The 12,206-nt window shown below is 39.7% G+C and overlaps 1 protein-coding gene across 1 annotated transcript; it reads left to right on the top strand.

Annotated features, from left to right (window-relative positions):
- The first annotated feature begins 2,510 nt into the window (after nucleotides 1-2,510).
- On the top strand, nucleotides 2,511-11,284 carry pithd1 (PITH (C-terminal proteasome-interacting domain of thioredoxin-like) domain containing 1). Its single transcript, XM_086280697.1, has 6 exons — nucleotides 2,511-2,948; nucleotides 4,730-4,773; nucleotides 6,885-6,962; nucleotides 7,195-7,299; nucleotides 9,115-9,223; nucleotides 10,811-11,284. Exons 1-6 carry the CDS (start codon nucleotides 2,757-2,759, stop codon nucleotides 10,910-10,912), a joined length of 630 nt encoding a protein of 209 aa, XP_086136823.1. The 5' UTR covers nucleotides 2,511-2,756; the 3' UTR covers nucleotides 10,913-11,284.
- Nucleotides 11,285-12,206: the final 922 nt, after the last annotated feature.

The raw sequence follows: 12,206 nt of genomic DNA, 5'->3' as shown, positions 1-12,206 counted from the left end.
TAGTCACTTTCTTTTACACATAACTTTTCCAGATTCCTTGTAATGAACGTGTTTTTGATATGAGGACATCATTAAATCCAGGTTTTTGTACATTTTGCTTTATGCTCATGTCGCTTTTATTTTTATGTGACACTTGTAAACAGTTTGCGACACTGCCGGCGTTTGGTGGTAAGACTCGTGAGCCAATCTGATAGCACATCGCTTGTGTTTTCCTCTTCGCGTCGTAAAGTGGCTACGTTGTAGCAGATGACAATTTCCTGTGGGGATCTTTTTCTTTTCAAAATAAAGTGTCTTGAAAACTCATAAGTTCCATTGAAAAAGCTCTGTTTGCGTTGGAAAGCTGAACTAACTGAATATACCAACCATTTCTTTTCTTCAAACTAAGACTAACCCTTTCTTTTATAACAGTCAAAATCAAAGGCTCCAGATTCACATCACCATGCTGATAATCTACAAGTTCAATTAAATAATCATTTACATAATCATACAAGGCGGGTGTCGGAGTGGAGGATGCCATCCTGTACCTCCTACACAGAGCCCACTCACACCTGGATGGGGGAAAAGGCACGGTCAGGATCCTGTTTCTTGACTTTTCCAGTGCCTTTAATACCATCCGGCCCTGTATGCTTCAGGAAAAACTGAACAGGATGGAGGTGGACCCCTGCCTGGTCGCTTGGATCTCCGACTACCTCACCGACAGACCACAGTACGTCAGGCTGAAGGACATCACGTCTGACACAGTGGTCAGCAGCACAGGAGCACCACAGGGAACTGTGCTGTCCCCTCTTCTCTTCACCCTGTACACCTCTGACTTCTGCTACAACTCTGAATTATGCCACATTCAGAAGTTTGCAGACGACACAGCCATCATGGGGTGTATCTGGGATGATCAGGAAGAGGAGTACAGAAGTCTGGTGAGGAACTTTGTCGCATGGAGTCACACAAACCACCTGCAACTCAACACCTCAAAGACTAAGGAACTGGTTGTGGACTTCGGGAGGTCCAGAGAAGGTCCACTGCCGGTTCAGATAGAGGGGGAGGAGGTGGAGGTGGTCAACAAGTACAAGTACCTCGGGCTGTGGGTGGACAATAAACTGGACTGGTCATGCAACACAGAGCACCTGTATAAAAAAGCCCAAAGCCGACTGTACTTCCTCAGGAGGCTGAGGTCTTTTAACATCTGCAGGAAGCTCCTGAGGATGTTTTACCAGTCGGTGGTTGCTGGAGTACTTTTCTATGCTGTGGTGTGCTGGGGGAGCAGCACAGCAAAGAAGGACTCATCCAGGCTGGAGAAACTGATCAGGAGGGCTAGCTCTGTGGTCGGCATGAAGCTGGACACTCTGGTGACAGTGGCAGAGAAAAGGACATTAAAGAAACTGATGGACATTATGGACAATGCCAGGCATCCTCTGCACACGGCCATTAACAACCAGAAGAGTCTGTTCAGTGACAGGTTGCTTCTCCCCAAGACAAGAACTAACAGACTTAAAAACTCCTTTGTCCCACACGCCATCAGACTGTTTAACTCCTCTCTGGAGGGGAGAGGGAGGGGAAACAGGAGGACAAAGGAGGGGGGAACAACTAAGCTGTAGTGCCTCTTCACCTCACTGTGCAATACCTTTTGTGCAATACTTTTGTAAATAGTCAACGGTGCAATAGACCTCAATACTTGAAATGTGCAATTCACTTGTATTTTTATTTTTTATTCCTATTTATTCTATTTATCCCCTTCGTATATTTTATTTATATTGTCTCTGTATTATATATGTGTGTGTGTGTGTGTATATATATATATAATATTCTGTAACTCTGTAACTTCTGTCGGTGCTGTGCTTTTTTGGAAATCGAATTTCCCAGAGGAACCCACCCGAGGGATTAATAAAGTTCTATCTTATCTTATCTTATTTTACTTTTAAGGATCTTTATTACTGGGCCACAATACATGCAACACATTAGATATCTTCTCACCTACAAAATGTACAATGCACAGTATCTGAAGCACAAATGAAGCATTTGAATTAAATTCCAAAGGCTATTATTCTGTTCACCGCATTTTAATTTTAAAATTAGCCATTTTTAAAACTTCTCAGTCTTTTAAGTATCAGCTGCTTAATTTGATGTGTTTCCACATGATTATTAGTAATTTAACAGTTCAGAAAGGGAATTTGGTCTGAATGCACGAAAGGAATCTGAAATAATTCAGTGCAAAAAGTTTTTTTTTAGTTTTTTGGATGTTGGAATCACTGCAGTAATGATAATGAACTGTGGAAAAGACACGTACAGACTGCTCATTCTGGAAAGAAAAAAAGGTTAGACCTTATTTCAAATTTACAGAAAGACAAAGTTACTGCTTAGAACGAATAAAAAAACAATTTTTAATGGTAATCAATGTGAGACAGGTGATTTCAATCACACGACCAAGGTGCACATGAGCTAATCAGTGAGTTTGAAAAAAATTAAAGGAGATGTAGAGGTGTAAAAAAAAAAAGTACTTAAGAGATTTTTTCAGGTTTTAAGGGGTTTTTTTCACTGAGTGATAAATAATACTAAACCACGTTTCGAATTGACGCAAACCTTTGAAGTTTTATTTTGAAATTCTTGCACCGGAACTTACCTCGTGACTTCACGTAACTTGACGCAGACGTCACTACACGCTTCCAAGTGAAACTTGCTGAGCTCATTTCACTTTATAAAAACGCTCCAGCGCGAACGCTACGTTTTATTTCTACCTGGAGTGATTAACGAAACCGGCCACGATGTCCGGACACGGTCATGGTCACGGGCACGGATGCGGGTGTGAGGGTGAGCATGAGCCCGCGGAGAGGGGCCTGGAGTATGGACTGTATCAGAAGATCGACCTGGAGAAGCTGCAGTGTCTCAACGAGAGCCGGGACGGAGACGGCAAGCTGGTGTTCAAACCGTGGGACCAGCGGAACGACCGGAACAAGGTAACGCCTCTCCCCCGGGCAGGTGTCCAGGTAGAGCGCACGCTGCGGAGCTGCGCAATATCCAAACTAAACTTTACCGAGCTTTGAGGTGCAGGTTCAGCCTGGTCATGGAGTCAGCAGCTTGACTTCAAGTCCTAAGTCCTATAACTTTACCAGATATTGATCTATGAAGGTAAAGTATTGATTTTAGATTGGTTTGTAAATGGGTGCACCAGGAGCAGGGCAGCAAACACGCGCAAAAGACACTGATAGAAACAAAATGGTTATAAAGAGAGAAAAAACATTACCACAAAGTGATCACAATAAGAGAAAACGACCACAGAATTGCCTTAAAGAGAGAGAGCGCCTCAAAAATGGTTAGAATTAAACAACAAAGACATAAAATGACCAAAGAGGTACACAAATTATCCACAAATAAAGCATAAAATTGGCACATAAAACCATTATATGATCACAGAAGACTCGCATAAACTCAAAAAAACCCCACAGAAGAATGTCAAATGACCACAGAGACATATAATGTGACCCCCGAGCAAAAAAATTGAAATGCAAAGAACAACCACAAAAAGAAGCTCCAAGTTGCCTTAAAGTAGGACAGAATAACATTATGACCATTATAAGCAAAATCTGATGCATAGTGACTTCAAAATATCCAAAGTAAAAACAAAAGAACTGAATAGAGGTTCAAAGCAATCACAGGTATTTATAAAATGACCAAAGAGTGAAACTTGACCACAGAAATACCTTTTAAAAACAGAGAGAAAATGGTTACCACAAAATGACCACAGTCAGGTGCATAAAGTGTCCAAAAATAATCAAAGTAATGGGTAAAGCAACCAAACTGAGACGTAAAACAATCAGTGATCGGTAAAGTGAGCACAAAAGTCAGAAACAAGACTCAAAGCACCTGCACAGAGACACAAGAAATTACCAAAAAGACACTCGAAATAACCACGAATTTACTTAAATGGCCTCAAACAATCAAAGCAAGATACAATATGACCACAGAGATGCGTGACAGGATCACAAAAGTGCAAAATAACCATAAATGACCAAAGTCAGGCATGAAATTACTGCAGAGAGCAGCAGAAAAAAAAATCACCAAAACTGGACCCAAATTGACCTGTCAAGTCAACAGTCAAGGACCCAAATCTGGAGCTGAGAGATTTCAATGTTTTCAGTCTTTTAAGAAGTCGAGAATAAATGTGGGGGGAAAATGTATATTTTCCACCACAGTTAACTGATCGTATTTGGAGGGGTTTTTTTTTTTTTTGGTTTTTTTTAAAAAGGACATTTTAAAAATCATGAAAGGTGATTTAAAAAAAAAAAAATTGTTTTCTGAAACAATCACAAAATGAGTCACATTTAAATGGAAAACACCTTGAAGTCTTAGAATTTCTCAACAGGGACTTTAATGAAACCTCCCACACAGTCTTACAGATCCAAAAACACTGTTGTTGACTTCAGATATGTAATATTTTCATATGTCATTTATAAAATATTTTTAAAATAAGCCACATTTGACTCTGTGAGCTTCACAAGAAGCCTCGGGACAGCTGAGGAGGGATCAGCTTTGTGAATATTGTTGTTTATGATTTCCCACGCAGCTGTCTGTTTTTTTTTTTTTTTTCACCTGAGCACAGTTTCAGTATGAGACATTGTTGTGTCCGCTTTAATTTTAGTGAAGCTCTTAATTAGAACTGGTGACGTCATATCAAACGCAAACATCTGCGGCTGCCTCTGTTTTCTGTAACCATAACGCCTTGTTTTTCTGCTTGTAGTTTGTGGACAGCGACGCAGATGAAGAGCTGCTGTTCAACATACCGTAAGTCCCAAAATGATAATCATCATCATCATCATCATCATGCCTGCATGTTCTTCTATTTCTGTATGACACAAAAAACACTGTATGCGTCTCAAAGTGATTTAGTGTATAAAATCTGTGGGCAGATACTTTTTATACTACGGAGCCCCGTAAGGGACATGGGAAAAAAAAATTAAGACTGACTTTTGCTAGATCCCGAGTTAGTTTTGCGAGATCTCGCAAAAGTTCATCGTAATTTTTTTCTCCCATGTCCCTTGCCGGGCTCCGTATTATACTTTTAAAAAGAAAAGTAAAAAGAAAATATTTGGAAATTACTATTATAGTGCTGTCAGCGTGACGTTAACGCCATAACTGCATCAACGGGGCAAATCTCTGTTAACGAGTTACCGCTGATCGTCCAGTGCGTGGGGCTGGACGGTGTTAACGAGCTAACCGCGCTAACGAGCTAACCACGCTAACGCCATGCAATGATTTTCATTTTCTCGAAAGTTGATAGCGCGCCTTATGTATAAATTCCGGCTGTGCTTACTGACCGCGAACCGATTTTATGTGGTACACGGCGCTCAGCAATCTGTCAAAAAATGTTTTAGTACGACTTTGGTAAGCTACGGAGCTGCACCGCTTAATGGATTGTCGGAGCATTACGGCTACCGTAGTCTGGAGCCTCGCGGAGTAATACGTACTGTGCCTTAACGTAATATTACCATATTGTGTGTGTGTGTGTATAAGGACCACAAATGGCACCTGCTCAGCGACATGTTTACGAAGCGGATTTCAAACTCCAGGCTGTGAGTCACGCAGTAGAACTTGGGAACAGAGCAGCTGTGAAATCTGTCTTTGTTATGCTCATCGTCTTTTAGTTTACATTTTGACTGCACAATTGTGAGCTTTTTGTTATGCACAAAAACAACATTGTTTTCTTTTATTTATGGAGCATTATTTTTAATAAATGCTCATAATTTATTTTTGAGTAATTTTTTTCATGTACATCTATGCTGTATGTTAATAAAAGTGCCTGTGTGACATCTGGGATACAGCTTTGATTAAGAACTCTGTTTGTTCTTACTTTATGGCTTTAAAAAATATCGAGATATATATCCTATATCGCCATCCAGCTAAATAAATATCGAGATATGAATTTTGGGTCATATCGCCCAGCCGTATGTCAGAGTTTCTGTTTGCACATCAGAAGTCTGTAGCATACTAACGCACGTGTTGCAGATGTGAGACATGACAAATGGTTCAAAGGACATGAGGCCCGTGGGCCAGAATCAGCCCTCTAAAGACCCCACTATCCCACTGGATAAGGACCAAAGTAATTAAGTAATGGATAAACAGTTAAATGTTTTGACATCCTTGATTCTTAAAGGGATTCACTTTTAGTCATGGGGCGAGCAGAAGCTCGGAGTTTCATTAATGTGTTCATCTTCAGGCAGCACGGTTCTCAGGTGCCCCTCAGCAGGCTTCCTGAAAGTGGTCAGTTAGATAAAGATGGGCTGTATCAGTCATTTAGTCAGTGCCTGTATTCACAAACATAAGAATCTTCTAACTTGGGCTGAAAATATCAGCAATTGAAATCAGTCAACAATCAGCCATTCAGAATCCTCTAATAATGAATTATTGTAATTATGTGAACTACAAATTCTGCCTTCTCACTTGGAGTGGCTTTTCAGCAGCACTACACATTTTCTCTTTGCTTAAGAGCCTCTTCAGCCTCTTCGAGTCCTCTTCAACACTTCTGTCAGTATTTATCTTGGGAGTTCATGTAAGAGGTAAAACAATTTGTGATTATCTTTTATCTTTGCCAGATTTAATGCCCAACTATTAGAGGGATTCTTAGAAAACTTCTCAGTATTAACTTCACCAGGATCTACTTTGTGAATACAGGTCCAGCTCCAGTGGATCCCCTGAATTAAAAATATGGAGCAGCAAAGGTCCCCTTTCATCAGTTATATATAAATTTTAGCCCTGACTCTTGTAATTTTAAACCAAAGCTGGTTCTAATTTCATTTCTTTGTTTTCCCAGCTCTGCATTTGTTTATCATGACAGCTCCTGCCTCAGCGTCTCAGCGTGCGTCTGCACCAAAGTAACCATGTGTCATCTCTTTCAGTTTTACCGGCAGTGTGAAGCTAAAAGGCATCATCATCTCCGGAGAAAATGATAGCTCTCATCCAGCTGAGATACGACTGTGAGTGCCTGTCTCTGTGAGTTATTGCAGGAAAACGTAGATGGAAACTGGAGGCGGTGCATCTACATGATTTGGTCATCGTTTTCCAACTTAGACATGATACTTTTTCTATTTAAGAAAGGAAAACATTAACATTTTAGTTGATTTGTTGTAAGTTGGCTTGATGGTGATGTCTTATGGCTAAATTGTTGGACTTTTGGGGTTTTTGGGGGTTTTTTTTGGGGCTTTTCAGCTACAAGAACATCCCTCAGATGTCCTTTGACGACACCGGCAGAGAACCCGAACAAGCTTTCAGACTCAACAGAGATCCTGCCGCTGAGCTGGAGTACCCAACAAAGTGAGAGCATGAACGCCAGTAAATGACAGAGTAATACCCAGTAAAACAAAAGAAACAAAAACACATAAAAATGCTCCTGCACTCCAGAAAGATGGATGTTAATCTTTCTGTGGAAGAGCTATAAAACTCATCACACTCACTGCTACATTAAGCATCCAGTTTAATAGCTGCAGGAAGAAAACGCCCACGCAGAAGACGCTTGATGTGTAAATCGCTCACTGCAGTGCACGTGTTAAACAGACATTTTCGTCCAAGTTGACAAATCATCATCACATTATTCTCACTTTTCTGTGGATTCATGAAAAGCAAGTTTTCCGGTGTGTTCTCACGCCACGCGTAACAGACTGCCTGCGTCTCTACATAATGTAGAAATTGTGTGTGTTGGTGTGTTTTCAGCCGAGGTTCAGGGAACTACAGTATGCAGATGAACCTCCTACGTTGTTGGGCCGAATTCGCAGTACTGAGTTGGTCTGTTTGAGGTGGCTATGCAGAGTGACGGTTTAGCGTGTAGGACATCCTTAATTAATGATCCTCACACGCCCGGCTGGGGTGTTGAGGTTGAATGCTGATTGGTTGTTTATCATGGCAAGAATGGATGGGGAGGAAAAAAAAAACAGTAAAGATTTTAAGAAAGCAGCAGTAGAGAGACAGATGGTGGCTGCAGTGGACACGTTTCCTTTTTAACACTGTTTTACTTCATTTCAAAGACAGTGGCTGTGTCCAAATTCAGGGGCTGCATCCTTGAACGGAGGCCGGGTCCTTCGAAGGATGCAGCCCCTGAATTTGGACACCACTGTTATTTATATATTTGTATATTCTGACTTAAGTTGGCTGAACGATCAACAACAGCACAAGCGAGAGTAACCCACAGGCTCATTTGTTCATGACACTGCCCCCTAGTGACAGTAAACAGCTCCAACATGCTGGAAAAGTCTGGAAAGCTCTCTGAAGGCTCTGCTTGGGTTCAACACACAATCATTGCCGGTCATGTATGAAAACTTGTTTCAGCTGTTGAAAAAAGCCTTTTCTGCCTTCAGTAAGTCAAAATTTTGAGATAATATCTCAAAATTTCAACTTACTGACTCAAACAACTGAGAAAATAACTTGAGAATTTGAGATAATAATCCAAAATATTGATGAACGGATGGCAGAACATGTTTGTTTAAGTGGAAGAAACAAGCTCGCGTGCTAATACACTTTCTATTCTTTTTCTTTTACCCACTCACAGATTTCTTTCATTTTCACTCTGGTTAGGTGTGGGCACGAAAACATTCACCCCAGCCTCTTAAAACTACTTAATTAAGAGTAGAAATAGAAGGTGAAGTTCAGTTAAAAAAACACCAGTTGGGAGGTGGCCTGTTTAATTGAAATTTAAATAAAAGTAGTTACATTTTTCAAAGACTACGAAAGTTGTGGTTGTTTTATTTTGGTTTGGTCTTTCCTTCCTCTCTGAAACTCCAAGTTATAGCTCTGACAGTCTAACGGCTTTCGTTATGTTCGAGCCAAAATGACTGATGCTTGTTGTGAAACTTAATCTGGTCAAAGAAGTGTTTAAAAGATGAGAGGAGACATTTCTTTCGCTTGTCTGTGTTCTTTTGCAGCATTAACGCGCTCATTATAAATGTCATGAACACGCTTACTTCATCCCATCATCCTTTAAGTTTCCACCACTCTGCCAGTTTCTTTTCATAGACTTGTATAATATTACATATAGTTCTCACACTGAGACCACATGATGGCTTTCCTGGAGTACATTTGCATTTCTGCTGTCTTTGTCTTTAACTAAAGGCTCTCTCGTTCTCTCTGCGTGTCTAGAATCGCTCGTTTTTCCAACGTTCAGCACCTCTCCATCCACATCTCGAAGAACTTTGGAGCAGAGAGCACCCGGGTGTACTACATCGGCCTCAGAGGAGAGTATTCAGAGGTTAGTCTCAACTCCAACAACAATAAAGAAAAGCAGTGTTGATGAGCTGCTTCCTGTGTTTCTCTTTTCTAATCAACTGATGTGCTATAAGGGATCATTTCAGCATGTTTATTTGTCACGACTGTGCTTTAGTTTTGTTTTTAGTTTTTTTTTTTTTTGCCCATGTTTCACTGGTTCAGTCATAATTTTGAACCACTGTTATCAGTGACTATAAGAAGATTCTGATGTAGGGGAACCATTCTGTTGGGTTTTTTTTGTTTGTTTTTGGGGGGGATTTCCCCACCTGTGTTAAAAAACCCAAACTTCCACTACATGATGTTTATTTCTCGAACTGTCTCAGTGAGGCTGGTTCTCTAAAATCCGCTGAGGCAGAATCTTCCTTCAGGGTGTTGTCTGCATTTCAACCTTTTCCCTGAAGGTCCTCTGAGAGCTTCGCAGTTCCAGCTTTAATGAGGACTAAATGTTGGTAACCTCTGTGTGACTAATCTACAGCAACCACAACCTGCAGGATAATCATGTTTACACTTTCCTAAGGAGGAACCTTTGCAGGACAATTACATTAGATTACATTAAATTAAGGTGGGTGCACCTAATAAACAGACGGGTACAGCTAGGTTGTAACCTATGCGTCTTGGAAACAGGATACAAGTGTCTATGGATGAGACTGTTTGGCTTATTTATAATCTTATGTGCGAGAATCTATACTCATGGATGTTTCCAGGAATCAGTTCTGATAGCATCAGTTTTATTCTGGCATTTCCATGATTGATTTGGCCGTTTGCTTCACATCATTAGTACACTCAAACAAGATTTGTTTTTTTGTCACTTATCCTCAGGGCAGCAGATTCATTCCCGAGTACTTTGCCATCTTTCTGACGTTACAGAGTCTCTGTGTGTCAGTCACTTCGCGTGGTCCTGTGATAGCACTTTAAACAGTGTGTATTATTTGTATTATTCCTAAATATTTGTTGCCTCGATGCATTATTTGGTAGACAGCATTATGTGTGCATCAAAGGAGTTACAAAGCACGCTTAAAGTTAAAGATCAGTTCGGCTGTGGCACCATCAGGTTTTTTGTTTGTTTGTTTTTTCTTCTTTTTTTTTTTTAAATGTATTTATTTATTTTTTAGATGATTTTGATTAAGATTAAAGGTGTCTTTAGCTTCCTGATCATCACTGAAGATCTAAACATTTAACTATCGAATGGAAATCACTGAAAATTAGTTAAAGATTAATTTATCAGCATGTTTTGCAGACGTTACTCCAGCTGAAAGCATTTACATGTGACTGGAGAGATGATGGCAGAGAAACATTTGCAGGCACTTCATGAAGTATTTAAAGCTCTTTGCTTTTTGGCCACTTTATTGTGTTGTTCCTTAAAATGCATGGGTAATGGTTATTTTTTCTTTTTATGTACTGTTTTGTTGTCACCCTCTACAAATCCCAGCATTTGTATCTGTGACAGTCTTGTTCAAGTCACTGCTAAAAGCAAAATAAAGACTTTGAAGAAGTCTTTTTTCTTTTTAACACAAAATCTACAGTTTTAACACAGTGTGTGAATTGTTTCTTCCTGTTTGCCCCTCTTAAGGCTCACAGACATGAAGTGACCATCTGTAACTACGAGGCCACAGCAAATCCTGCAGATCACAAAGTGGAGAGCATCATCCCGCAAACCAACTTCATTTCCTGAGAGCTCAGAGAGACGGGGAGAAGAGGAGGAGGCTGTTAAGGGTTGTAGTGACATCATTCTGACCGTCACAAAGTCAAAGATGAGTTTAACGCTGCGTACTGGCAGGGTGGTCGAGATCGACCGGGACTGAGCACCGATGTCTGAAGACCAGTGGAGCTTATGTGCATCTGGAAGTGCTAAGATGTATGTCTGATTTCTATGGCAATAAAGGCTTAATGTTGACAAGCACCTGAATAATAAATGCATGAAACATTTCAAACTCAAAGTCTGCTCTTCTCAGTTCAATTGAAAGATAATCACCTCTATAATAACATTACAGGAACTCAGAAATAAAACATTAAAACCTGAAAATTAAACCAAACAAAGTTGTTTTTTGTATTTTATTAAAGTCCTGATTGCCAAGTTTACACCTTGGTTGAAAAACTAGCCTCACACAAAAAGGCTTTCAGGTTTAAAACCTATTAACTAACATGCATAATAAACATACAAATACCAATTTAGTATTTTTAGTAGTTCAATTTAGTTATTGGAGTTGCTTAAATAATTTTAAAGACTTTTGTGAAGCCAGCAAATTGTTCTTTATCAAGTGGAAGATATTTTGTGCCATCTAGTGGATCCTTTTGTCACCGCAGGCATGTTTCACCAGTGTTTCAGAGCCTTTTCTTACCTAATACATTTCTTTCTCTTCCGTTTGTCTCTACAATAATATCAGTGCTTGTTTGAGTGAAAGGAAGTTTATGAAATCAGGAAGGAAATAAAGCTGCAGTCAGTATTCAAGTTTCTCTTTTTCTTTCACAGCTCTATAATAAATGTGTCACATCCATTTTGCAATTTCCCAGAGCTTTTCAGTGAATACTTATTCCTATTATACCATTAACAATGACCTATACACTCTTCCCCTCCTGCAAATACATCATGGCACTCTTAGTAATAGTCTGCTAGTAAAAATAAATTGAGTCTTCAGTCACTCTGTGGGAGTCATTTACAGGAATGTGTGAGCTCGGTATGAATGGCCTTTTTGTAAAAAAAAAACCCACCTTATTTTTAAAATGCTCCGATGAGCTCATTTTAGGTCAACAAGGAAAAAAGTGGCACATAAACAGTTCTTGCGATATGATATAAACTAACCTCTACATGTGTAAACTATAATAGAAGCAAATTAAATATATACATTTTTTAAAAAGCAATTTACATACAGGATTTTTTTTAAATTCTGAGAAGGAAATTCTTCCAGAAGGAAAATGCTCCATGTCACAAAGCTCAAATCATCTCAAACTGGTCGTTGAAGCATCAC

Source organism: Aulonocara sp. 'chitande type north' Nkhata Bay, linkage group LG22 (assembly GCF_057382095.1).
Source record: "Aulonocara sp. 'chitande type north' Nkhata Bay isolate Kocher_YH1m ecotype deep benthic linkage group LG22, A_spYH_male_GT1.1, whole genome shotgun sequence".
NCBI lineage: Eukaryota > Metazoa > Chordata > Actinopteri > Cichliformes > Cichlidae > Aulonocara > Aulonocara sp. 'chitande type north' Nkhata Bay.
Note: the sequence above shows the minus strand (reverse complement) of the source record. Positions and strands in the feature narration are given on the sequence as shown.